The sequence below is a fragment of the Lissotriton vulgaris genome, chromosome 9, assembly GCF_964263255.1.
Source record: "Lissotriton vulgaris chromosome 9, aLisVul1.2, whole genome shotgun sequence".
NCBI lineage: Eukaryota > Metazoa > Chordata > Amphibia > Caudata > Salamandridae > Lissotriton > Lissotriton vulgaris.
In genome coordinates, this window is record NC_141697.1 from 49,824,368 (window position 1) to 49,837,606 (window position 13,239).

The following is a 13,239-nucleotide window of genomic DNA, read 5'->3' on the forward strand; positions in this document are numbered from 1 at the left end:
GCTGAAGATGGTGCATACTCTGTACAAGCCACTGAGAGCAGCCCAGGGCTGAAGTTGGTTTGTACTATTTACAAGCCACTGGGAGCTGTCCATGGCTGAAGATGGTGCATACTCTGTACAAGCCACTGGGAGCTGCCCAGGGCTGAAGATGGTGCATACTCTGTACAAGCCACTGGGAGCTGCCCAGGGCTGAAGTTGGTTTGTACTATTAACAAGCCACTGGGAGCTGCCCATGGCTGAAGATGGTGAGTTCTGTGTACAAGCCAAAGGGAGCTGCCTGTGGATGAAGGTGCCTGCCTACTCTGTGCAATGCCATGGGAGGTGATGAAACTGAATTTTGATCATTTTACACCATTAGCTACACCTTATTATTCACAAATATGGGAAACATTCCAGCAGCAAAACAAACAAGGAGAACATGTGGAAGAGGGTGAGCAAGATACTGAACTACAGACAGGTATAAACGTACTATTGTATAGATAGCTAAAGGGATTTTAGGGTACATTTAGCGGTGAAGAGTAGAGTGAGATGACTAAAGGTATATGCAGGGTAGAACTACCGGGTACAGGTTCTATAGAATAGGCTGAGGTTGAGATTCTAAGGTATAGGCAAGGGTCAAGATACATTGGTGTAGTGAGGGGTGTATGTACTTGTCTTGAGTAGAGCGGAAGGGAACGGCATAAGCTGGGAGGGAGGTATGAGGATACAGGCTGGGGTAGAGATTTTGAAATAGTGCAGGGGCACTAGAGAATAGGTAAAATAGGTTATGGTGTAGATGCATGAGTATTGGGCTAGTGATACCAGGAAGGAGTAAAGGACGGGGGTAAATGAGAAAACAATTTCTCCAGAACAGTTTCCTCAAATACATTTCCTGATTCACATACAACCAATCATTTACTGTATACAAGTCTTTGGAACCTCTCCAGTTCGGAAGAAGATTGATATCCATGTCTAAGTCACGGCGAGCGACCCCACCTTGAAGGGGATTGTGCTCTGTATACCTGTCAATGGTAGGTGACCAAACCTGAGCATGATTGGTTAATGCACGTCAGAGAGTGGGAGCTGACCAGCCCTGAAGACGCTCATTTACTGTATTCATGGGATTGGGAATTTATTTGTTCTGAAGGTTCTTGTTTTGGGATCTGCCCAGTTCTGGAAATGAGTATTTACCATATAGAACTCATTGATACCTGTACACATCGGATCACAATTATTCACTGTATAGAAGTAATTATTGCTGTCCATTTCTGACGAGGATTGTTTATATTGTGGAAATCATTGATGGGTGCAAAGAGCCAAAGATGAAGATTTACTGTCTACAAGCCATTGGAATATGCTTGGTGCTGATCAGGATTACTCACCACAAGCCATTGGCAGCAATCTAATGTTGAATACGCATGGTTTCTGTATAGGGGGAAGTGGCCTTTCCAATGCTGAAGATGATTGTTTACATTATGGGAGTAAGTAGTAGACCTATCCGATGATAAAGATGAATGTTTATCATATCGAAGCAAGTAGACCTATTTGATGCTGAAGATGCATGTTTACGGTATGGAAGTAAGTGGATCTGTACAATGAGGAAGATGATTGTTTACCTTATGGAAGGAAGTAGACCAATAAGATGCTGAGGATTAATGTTTACTGTATGGATTTAAGAAGGCCTTTCCAATGCTGAAGATAAATGTTCAGCTTTTGAAGGTAAGTAGACCTATTTGAAGCTGAAGATGAATGTGTAGGGTATGGAAGTGAATAGACCTATCCAAGGCTGAAGATGAATGTTTACCATATAGAACTAAGTGGACCTCTTTGATGCTGAAGATAAATGTTTACTGTATACACATCACTGGGAGCTATCCAAGGTTGAAGAAGAATGTTTACTTTATGCACATTAGTGGGAGCTGTCTGGTATTGAAGATGAATATATACTGTATACATGTCAGTTGGAGCTATACAGTGCCAAAGATAAATGCTTATTATTAGGGCTCCCGGTTTTATGGTATTTCTTTTAACATTTCCATCTGTATTTATCCATATTTATTTTTTACCCATCTTATTGGTATTTATCCATATTTATTTTTTACACATCTTATTGGTATTTATCCATATTTATTTTTTGTTTTGCGAATATAGGGAGTCATAAAATTGTATATTTCCACATGTATTTAGCTGATATAAATGCACTCATACTTTGCTGCCTGTCGCATTTTAGCAAATTAAGCAGCCAAATATAACAAAACACCACACCTTCAGGCAAATATGAGCATTATAATACAAATATATGTTAACATACACCTGCAGTTAGGGAAATCTCAACCTATTTTTAACTTCCCATGCTGCCTATCTGCTCAGGTGTTGTTCTAGAAATCACGAAAAACTGAATGAAGAGTCTCCCACAGAAGTACACTTTTCTGTATTTTTCTGCTTTTAAAAATAAATACAGAGAGGAAACACTTTGTTTTCTATCTGTAATTATCTGTAAAAATCAGTAAAAACGCAAAACCAGGAGCCTTACTTATCATATACACGTTATAGAGAGTTATTCAGGGTTGAAGATTAATGTTTACTGCATACAAGTCACCGAAAGCTATCTGATACTGATGATGAATGTTTACGGTATATAAGTCAGCAGACGCTATTGGGTGCTGAAGATGAATGTTCATTGAATACAAGTCAGTGGATGCTATCCAGTGCCGAAAAGGGATGTTTAATGTATACAAATCAGCAGAAACTATCCACTGCTGAAGATGGATGTTTGCCATATACAAATCAGTATGGAGATACACAGTGTTAAAGAGGGATGTTTACTGTATACAAGCCAACAAATTGCTAGTGGCTGTGTTAATTCAAGCATTCCATCCATCCCATTTTGCATACTTCATTATTTGCCCTAAGTGGGACAGGTACGCCAAGACATGGGTCCAATGCACACTGTGTAACTAGAACCCAGCTATGTCTGGCTGATGAGCCCATAACTATAGCGATACTGGTCCTAAGATGCTTGTGTCATCTTTCAGGGAGGACCTGGCTTGGCAGCTCAGACTGGACTGTTCCCACTGGAACAAGGTCAAGACTGATGTGCATAGGTGGAACGGTGTGCAAAATAATGATGGATTGGGATGCGGTCCGAGCAGTAACCAGTGACTTAGATTAATTGAAGTATTTCATCCATCACTTTTTGTATACTTTACAGTATACAAGCCAGAAGGCGCTGACGATGAATGTTCATTGAATAAAAGTCAGTGGCAGCTATCCAGCGCTGAAGATATTTACCTTATCAATGTCACTGTAAGCTATCCAGTGCTGAAGATGATTGTTTGCTGTATACAAGTCACTAGGAGCTATCCAGTGCTGATGATAAATGTTTACTGTATAAAAGTCACTGGGAGCTATCCAGTGCTGATGATGAATGTTTACTGTATACAAGTCACTGGGAGCTATCCAATGCTGAAGAGGGATGTTTACTGTATGCACGTCACTGGTAGCTATTGGGTGCCGGATATTTACTGTATACAACTCAGTGGGAGCTATCCAGTGCTGAAGAGGGATGTTTACTGTATCCAAGTAACTGTGAGCTATTGGGCGCTGAAGAGAAATATTTACTGTATGCATGTCACTGGGAGATATCCAGTGCTGAAGATGTAGGTTTATGGTATTTAAGTCACGAGGAGCTATCCAGTGTTGAAGATGAATGCTCATTGAATACAAGTTAGTGGGAGCTATCCAGTGCTGACGATTAATGTTTACTATACACAAGTCAGTGAAAGATATTGGGTGTTGAATATTTACTGTATACAAGTCACTGGGAGCTATCCAGTGCTGAAGAGGGATGTTTACCGAATGCGAGCTACCAGGAGCTATCCTCTTCTGAAGCTGTATGTTTACTGTATACAAGTCAGTGGAAGACATTGGGCACTAAATGAATTATTTGCATACAAGTCAAAAGGAGCTATCCAGTGCTGAAGAGGGATGTTTGCTGCATACAAGTCACTGGGAGTTATCCAGTGCTGAAGAGGGGTGTTTACCGAATGCGAGCTACCAGGAGCTATCCTCTTCTGAAGCTGTATGTTTACTGTATACAAGTCAGTGGAAGACATTGGGCACTAAATGAATTATTTGCATACAAGTCAAAAGGAGCTAGCCAGTACTGAAGAGGGATCTTTGCTGCATACAAGTCACTGGGAGCTATCCAGTGCTGAAGAGGGATGTTTGCTGCATATAAGTCACTCACTGGGAGCTATCCAATGCTGAAGAGGGATGTTTGCTGCATACAAGTCACTGGGAGCTATCCAGTGCTGAAGAGGGATGTTTGCTGCATACACGTCACTGGGAGCTATCCAGTGCTGAAGAGGGATGTTTGCTGCATATAAGTCACTCACTGGGAGCTATCCAGTGCTGAAGAGGGATGTTTGCTGCATACAAGTCACTGGGAGCTATCCAGTGCTGAAGAGGGATGTTTGCTGCATACAAGTCACTGGGAGCTATCCAGTGCCGAAGAGGGATGTTTGCTGCATACAAGTCACTGGGAGCTATCCAGTGCTGAAGAGGGATGTTTGCTGTAGTCAAGTCACTGGGAGCTATCCAGTGCCGAAGAGGGATGTTTGCTGCATACAAGTCACTGGGAGCTATCCTCTTCTGAAGCTGAGTGTGTGCTGCACGCTAGTCATTGAGAGATGTCCGGTCGTAAAGAGAGATGATTCCTTCCTGACAGGTTGTCGGGATGAATTAGTATCAAAACTTGCAGAGAAGGGAAGCGCATGCAGCACAGTAAAGCGTGTGTGCATGATTGTGGCAGGGGAGGGGAGAGTTGGGTGGCACATGATATTAGATTAAAGAAGACCCCCGACCTGCCTTGAGGCTAGCACACATATCATTTATTTATAACTCGCATCACAATCAAAGGCTACAGACCAGCATACTCCCCACCCCCATCACATGGCCGGTTTCAAAGGAAACTAGAGGCACAGAAGCTGCCCGAGACTCATGTATCCCCCAGCCTCATCACGGGCTGTGGGTGACCCCTCTGTGCTTTCATCCATCTTGGACACAGCTCATACTATAGGTGCATGACCTGTAAACCTGTGTCTATCACTGGAGCTTATTAGTAGCTGAGGGGCCCTCCCCCTCCCAGAAACTACTGAGCTAGAGCAAATGAGATGCATCAATAGCTCTATCTCACTGCTCCTGCAGCGGGGAAAATCAATAGCACTTCAGCTGATTAGTAAGACTCCACTAATGCTGCATGTCAGGCGCGTGCAGGGGGCTGACGCGGACACGCAGGCGCGTCAGTAAACAAGTCCGCCTAGAATCTCTGCATGCACTGTACTTTGGTGCTAAGGTGGTGCCTCTCACTAAACAAACACATTAAATGATAAGGCGTTCATGTAATGAAGTTTAACAAGGGGGGATAGACTTTCTTTCAAGGGGATTCTCTCCACCCCCAATATTTTATTCAAATGATATGCAGAGAGATACCAGGGTCGTCTCTATGCCTTGATTTCTATCAGCCCATCGCACATGGAGGGGTATCCCTGTGTGTTTCAGGGAGCTCGCGCCCACTAGAGTACTTATGCCATACTTCATTATCAAATTCTCTTCCCGGTACCTATTCTATCTGGTGAGCTCTACCTTGAATCTCGAAGGAGCTGTTTGATTTTAGAGTCAGGGGTCCTATGATTAAAAGTGCCTCGTGAAACTCAGCTAATGCAGCGCTCTTTTGCACAAATCTGCATTTTGGGGGGTTTATTTATTGCCCCATATAGGGTTTAGAGGTGGTAAGACCCCGGTGTCACACTCCAAGCTCTGATACAGAGGCCAAAGGTACCGAATAAGCTACAAGCTCGTGATAATCCTTGAAGGACTTGTGACAAGAGGGCCCATCTGCTCCTAACCCTCTATGGGGCAATGAATAAACCCCATAAAATGCAACACATTGAGTCGGTTTACCCAGTGGGATGCAGGGATGCAGGCGGGCAAGAAAAGGCCCAACATCAGGTAGATACCTACCTGATGTTGGGCCTTTTCTTTAACAGGCAAACTTTGGTGTTTGATAGGTGGCGGCTTGCCTGAGCTGTGGAAAAGTGCCCGGCTGCATCCCTGCAGTCATGTGGAGACGCCAACCTGTGCAACCATGTAGGACATTGGGGAGCCACGTTTAGAGGGTTAAGCAGGCAGTGCGGGTTGTGACAGCAGCGCACCGCAGTCCACTTGGATTTTAATTACTTTACAGGTACCTGACTGCACGACAGCTCACTCGAGATAACCGAGGCACTACCAGTACCACAGGACACTGGGGTGGTCACGCCCTTGGAGGCGGGAGTTATCAGACCTACGGTGGTGCCTGCGAACATTGCCGCTCATTTCAGCTTCAAGCCAGGAGCCCTCGATGAAGTGAGTTTTCACGAAACGCGTCGGGCATAATGGTTGATGTCCCGTGGGCGCAGCTGACTCCCCGCATCGCTTACTTCAATAAACAATGTGGCAGATACCTAACTGATGTTGGGCCTTTTCTTTAACAGGCAAACTTTGGTGTTTGATATATATTCAAAGGCTGTGACTGTAGCATGCTTATATACTGTATGCACATGCGTGCTTACATATGTATGTGTATGTGTCCCTGGGTGTATAGGTATATATCTGCACATGTGCATATAGGTGTGTATATATAGACACAAACACAAACACACACAAATATATATATATACACACACATACATATATATATATATATATACATGTGTAAAAAAAAATATATATATATATGTATATATATATATATATATATATGTAATACCAATTGCCCAGAAGCTCAGAGGAGCACACTCGGCTCGCCTCCCATCCAGGACTTTAGTTTCAGCCTGCTGCAATGTTCATTTGACTGAGCCTGACGCGTTTCAAGGAAAACCTCTTTTTCAAAGGCTATTGTCTGTGTACTTCTTGTGCAATGGCTCCTGCACGTGAAAATGAAAAGGCGCGGTGAGTGCTCGTTTAAATTTGCATGTTTTTATTGGTGGCTGGCCTCGTGATCCCAGCTGCATTAACATATTACCAATATTGCATTGTGGGACATCTAGTCCTTCGAGCTATTCATTATTTTCCCTAAGTGGGTCCCAAGCGCTTTTCACAAGATTACACCATGTTTTAGTCCTTAAGTAGGATTGTGGCAGGTTGAAGACTTGGCTCACCGTGCTGCATGTCGCCAGGAAAAGTTCCTAATCACAGCCTCTCCGTTCGTTGTGAGATGGTGCTTCCTCCCTCGGCAGGGCTGCCGAGTGTTAAATGTAATACCAATTGCCCAGAAGCTCAGAGGAGCACACTCGGCTCGCCTCCCATCCAGGACTTTAGTTTCAGCCTGCTGCAATGTTCATTTGACTGAGCCTGACGCGTTTAAAGGAAAACCTCTTTTTCAAAGGCTATTGTCTGTGTACTTCTTGTGCAATGGCTCCTGCACGTGAAAATGAAAAGGCGCGGTGAGTGCTCGTTTAAATTTGCATGTTTTTATTGGTGGCTGGCCTCGTGATCCCAGCTGCATTAACATATTACCAATATTGCATTGTGGGACATCTAGTCCTTCGAGCTATTCATTATTTTCCCTAAGTGGGTCCCAAGCGCTTTTCACAAGATTACACCATGTTTTAGTCCTTAAGTAGGATTGTGGCAGCTTGAAGACTTGGCTCACCGTGCTGCATGTCGCCAGGAAAAGTTCCTAATCACAGCCTCTCCGTTCGTTGTGAGATGGTGCTTCCTCCCTCGGCAGGGCTGCCGAGTGTTAAATGTAATACCAATTGCCCAGAAGCTCAGAGGAGCACACTCGGCTCGCCTCCCGTCCAGGACTTTAGTTTCAGCCTGCTGCAATGTTCATTTGACTGAGCCTGACGCGTTTCAAGGAAAACCTCTTTTTCAAAGGCTATTGTCTGTGTACTTCTTGTGCAATGGCTCCTGCACGTGAAAATGAAAAGGCGCGGTGAGTGCTCGTTTAAATTTGCATGTTTTTATTGGTGGCTGGCCTCGTGATCCCAGCTGCATTAACATATTACCAATATTGCATTGTGGGACATCTAGTCCTTCGAGCTATTCATTATTTTCCCTAAGTGGGTCCCAAGCGCTTTATATATATATATATGTGTGTGTGTGTGTATATATATATATATATGCATGCATCCATCCATATGCTTGCATGTATAGATACATGTGGGTGCAAATGTACTTAACCACACATCTACATATGTATATATATATACACACACACACATATATATATACACACACATATATATATATATATATATATATATATATATATATATATATATATATATATATATATATATATATATATATATATATATATATATATATATATATATATATATATATATATATATATATATATATATATCAGACAAGCAAGGTCAAAACGTGTCAGTAGTCCCTTCTTGTGGCAGCATGAGGTGACAAGTGTATATATATATATATATATATTCCACAAGCAAACGTCCCTGATTTAGGAGGAGCGGCTAGTCAGCTGGTGCAGGCGATGAGTCAAGGACTAGACTCGTGATTCATTGTCAAGCAATTGAAGAAAACACCGCACTCTTCTCGGATCTAGTTAAGCGATATATTACAGCTCAGAAAAACTTCCTTCACCTACGTGTTTCGAACAGTAAATGTTCCTGATCACGGTAGTTACAAGTCCGTTTTCGGTTTCTGTTATTTATATCCTCATTCCCATGCAGACAATTAGGAGGCATTATGGGAGGGGTAGTTCTTACTTGGCTTTGTTAGAGCCATTATCGAATTCCCAACATAGGTGTAAGCCAAATGTCTATGGCATTTATGAAAGCCAATTTAAATGTATATATATATATATATATATATATATATATATATATATATATATATATATATATATATATATATATATATATATATATATATATATATACATATACATATACATATACATATATATATATATATATATATATATATATATATATATATATATATATATATATATATATATATATATATATATATCTTTAGACACACAGTGACACATACATACATATGTAAGGACACACATGCAGGCAGTATATAAGCACGCTACAGTCACAATCTTTGATATCTCTATAAACGCTTGCCAGATTTTATACACACTCTTTATTAGGGTAGTACTGCATCTGGAATATATAAAACAATATCCAATACACGCCCTAAGTATTGACACACAGACACATTAACACAAGTACAAACCTTAAGATTACACATACAGCAATCGTTTCTAGTTCACACACTATCAGCAAAGAAGTCGAAACTATTCACACCAACAGCTACAATGTGCCCCCCCCCCCCAAAATGTTAATGAACATTGGGAATTGCTGAACTGCAGTCCCTTCGGTCCCAAGGTCAATCGCAACTAACCATGTGATCATAATTGACTGCTGTTCGATTATGGTTTCCTCCCCCCAAACCAGTCACCCCTAAACTGCCAATCACTGTCACGTGCTAATTGGCAGAGTGGTCCCTGTGTGTCCCCAGGCAGATTGCAATTTACCTCCTAACCATTACTGCGTGCTATTGAACTGCATTGTCCCAAGTCCTCCAGGGCCAGTCATCCTCTTACTCCTGATCCGTGTTGATTGCTGGTGGACTGCAGTTCCCTCAGCTCTCGGAGGCAAATCAGTCCACTACTGCCTGATCACAGTTGAGTGTTTATGGACTTTAAAGCCCCAAGATATTCAGGGCAAGTCGCACCCTCATCATCCAGTCATGGTCGAGTGTGTTAAGATTGCAATGACCACTCAACTCCTTCCTACTTACAGACAATTTATAACTAAAGTCAGAATGTCCATTTTTTTTTACAGAATTGTATATAGCGCGAACATGCCCCGAGGGTATTAGCGCGCTTTCCACGAGCACTAGTTGTGTTACATGAGGACACCTTTGTTTTTGTTAGGCACGGGGAGATTACATGATTTGCCCAGGATCACAGGATGTTGAGTGTTGCTGCCGAGACTTGAACCCTGTCCCCCAGCTTTAAGGTTGACCGCCCTAGCCATTAGGCCAACTCCTCTCCCCAATGTGTCGACTGGCCATACGCCCAATCACCCTCTAACCTGCCAGTCTTCATGACTGTGGTTTAGCGTCAATTCTTCTATTTGATTGCCCTCTCACCCTATGACTATTTATGACTATGGCTGGGCAGCAGAGACCCACTTTCATCACCCCATCACCCTTTTGAGTACTGTTTCTCATTGAATGCTGTTGGACTGTGCAGCTTGCTAGCTCTCTTTCGCTTAGGGAGGGCGCTCTCGTAACACATGGCCATTGGTAAGTTTTGAGCAGCCCCCCTGTGTTTTCCCTAAGGCTCTTCAGTCTGTTAAAACCTGATCTCCACTTACTGTGGTTGAATGGCACTGCTCTCCTGGGATAGCCAGATGGTCACCCCTTATTTTATGGCCATCATTAAGTGTTGTAGTAGTCTGTACTATCGTCCCGGGCCAGCCACCTCCTTACCTCCAAGTCACCATTGAGTGCATTTTAATTGTGGTGTAACTCATCCGGGCCCCGGTTTGGCCCCAAGGCCAGTCACATCTTTCCCAGTCCCCTAAATCTTCATAAATACTCTTGAATGCCACCGCCCCAGGCCCCCCACACCATTGCCTTATACCCCCCGTTGGCTTAATCTGTGTTCTTGGGCTTCATTGCTCCTAGTTGCACCTCTGTGTACCCCTGGCTGGTCATATACTCACTGCCCGGTCATAGCTTGGTGTTCTGGGCCTGTATAACCTCTTAGATCTTCTTTACGACTCCCTGACATCCATTCCTTTACTCTCCGATTGCCATGGAGCGCTGCTGGGCTGCTTTGCCCCACTGTACTCCCTGGACCTCCATGGCTGCTCTTACCTTCCGATCCCTCTTTAGTCCAGTGCCACCCTTGCGCCATTTTGTTCCTCTAGGCTGGTACCCCGTTACCTCCCAATCATTGTCGGATGCTGTTAGATTTCAGTGAACCCATCTTTGCCCCCTTGGCACCGTTCCCCTCCCGACCTCTTTACAATCATAAAGAATTCTCATCTATTCACTGGGGTTTCTTGAGCGCATGGCTGCCCAGAAGGGCCTTCCAGCACTATAACAACCAGCAGATGGGTTTGCAGTTAGAAAAGGAATGTTTTTAGCAGTTTCCTAAACTCTAGGTCTGATCTGGTTCACCTTAGGTTTGGAGGGAGTATGTTCTAAAGTTTGAGTACCAGGAAAGCAAAGGTTCTCCCACTGCTCCTGGTCCTCGTTATTCTGGGGACTGCAAACAGTTGCTGAGCGTGAGATTGCATCATTCTTGTGGGAGTATACGTGGTAAGTCGGTTTTGAATCAGTTTAGGACCACTTTTGTGCATTGCTTTGTGAGCCATACACAGTACCTTAAAGTACATCCTTTTAAGCAATGGCAGCCAATGATGACTTGCCAGGGCATTGGTGGCAGAGGGACATTTGGGAATATTCAGTAGGATACGTGCTGCAGCATATTGAATGACTTGCAGTCTTTTTTTTAACAGACTTTGGGCTGCCAAGGTACAAGAAATTCCCATAGTCAAGTCTGGAAATGACTACACCTGCTACTACACCTGCTACATGATGCCTCTGGTAACCATCTGAGCATTTTTTGCAGGGTTCTTAGCATGCTGACTATCCACCAGTATGTGCTGGTGGGTTTCCTTGCCCACCTCTATAGGTTCCCCTTAGCCAACTTGGCACCGGTCACCTCCCTGCCCTACCTCTGGACCATCATCGAGTGCAGTTGCACAGCCGCCCCCCTGCACCCTCTTACCTCCCGATCATCGTCGAGTGCTGTTGGACCGCAGCCTCCAGCAGGCGCTCTAGGATGGTCCATTCTCCCATCGTGGTTCATCCGGAGACCTGCCCGTGCTGGCGATGCCGTCCTGGCTTCTCCTGGGCACGCTGAGCCCAGAGGTCCTGAAAGTCCAGAGTCCTGAACTCTCTACTTGTGGGGCCGGGGGAGATCTTGGCTGACCTCAGCTGGTCCTCTTGGAGCAGTCTTTATCCTTGGGTGGTATCAGTTGCCCCTCCCTGAGGCATGCAGTAATTGTGGGTAAACGTATTAGCCCTACTCTGGGGCAGGTAGAAATCCTGGGTGATGTCAGCAGTCACTGCCCGAGCTGACAACGATGCTTTGCCCAATCCTGACTTTACCAGTGTCTTCCTGAGGTAGAGTGCACGTGCTCTGTATATCGGGGGTCATCGGAAGCCCCCCAGATGTGCAGGTGATCTGCGTCCTTGGCTGACTCTAGCACCCTCAATCCAGGTCAGGTTTTTGTTTCCTTGGCTGCCCTCAGGCATCCATTTCCGGGTCAGATAGCAGATTTAAGTCAAGGGTTGACCCTAAGCAACCCCCCTCTGGGGCAGGTGCTCTGGTCTCCCAGTCTCAGCAGCTTCTAGATCCGGGATGTCCTCACGAGGAGCGCTCAGCAGCACCAGCAGAGCTGGGCCCCAGGCAGAACATCTCAGGGGTCAAGTAATCTCCTCTCCTGATGGCCTGGCTCATCCTGGCTCATTTGCTGTCAGTAGTTCTTCTCAAGGGCAGATAGGAGAGTGACCCCAGTCCGCCCCAAGCTGCCTCTCTCAGTAGGAAGGTGGTTCGTTCCTCGTCTGACCACAGCAGCCTGTCAGGGGCAGGTGGTCCGGTCCCTTGCTTGACCCAGCAGCCCCTCTCAGGAGCTGGGCTCCTTATCTAACCCCAGCAGCTTCTCTTAGGGTTCAGGCGTCCTTGTCTCACCCCAGCAGCCTTTCTCAGGGGCCAGGATCCTTGTCTGGCTCCAGCAGCCTCTCTCAGGGTTAAGGTTTCCTTGGCTGGCCCCAGCAGCCTCTCTCAGGGGCTGGGTTCGTTTTCTAACCCCAGTAGCCTCTCTCAGGGGCCAGGGTTCCTTGTCTGGCTCCAGCAGCCTCTCTCAGGGGCCAGGGTTCCTTGTCTTGCTCAGGCAGCCTTTCTCAGGGGTCAGAGTTCTTTCCCAGACTCCAGCAGCCTCTCTCGGGGTCAGGGTTCCTTGTCTTGCTCAGGCAGCCTTTCTCAGGGGTCAGAGTTCTTTCCCAGACTCCAGCAGCCTCTCTCGGGGTCAGGGTTCCCTGTCTGACCCAGCAACCTCTCTTAGACGCAGGGTTCCTCGTCCGACCCCAGCAGCCTCTCTCATCGGCAGGTGACCGGTTCCTTGCCTGACCCCAGCAGAC

At 45.1% G+C, this 13,239-nt stretch overlaps 1 protein-coding gene across 1 annotated transcript in view; it reads right to left on the minus strand.

Annotated features, from left to right (window-relative positions):
• The window catches only part of GJD2 (gap junction protein delta 2), a 77,342-nt gene extending 64,789 nt beyond the window's left edge, over window positions 1-12,553 (minus strand). Inside the window, exon 1 of the mRNA XM_086936565.1 lies at window positions 11,825-12,553. Coding sequence (XP_086792691.1) covers window positions 11,825-11,895 — 71 coding nt within the window. The 5' untranslated portion in view covers window positions 11,896-12,553. The remainder of the gene's footprint in view (window positions 1-11,824) is intronic.
• Between the last annotated feature and the right edge of the window lie 686 nt (window positions 12,554-13,239).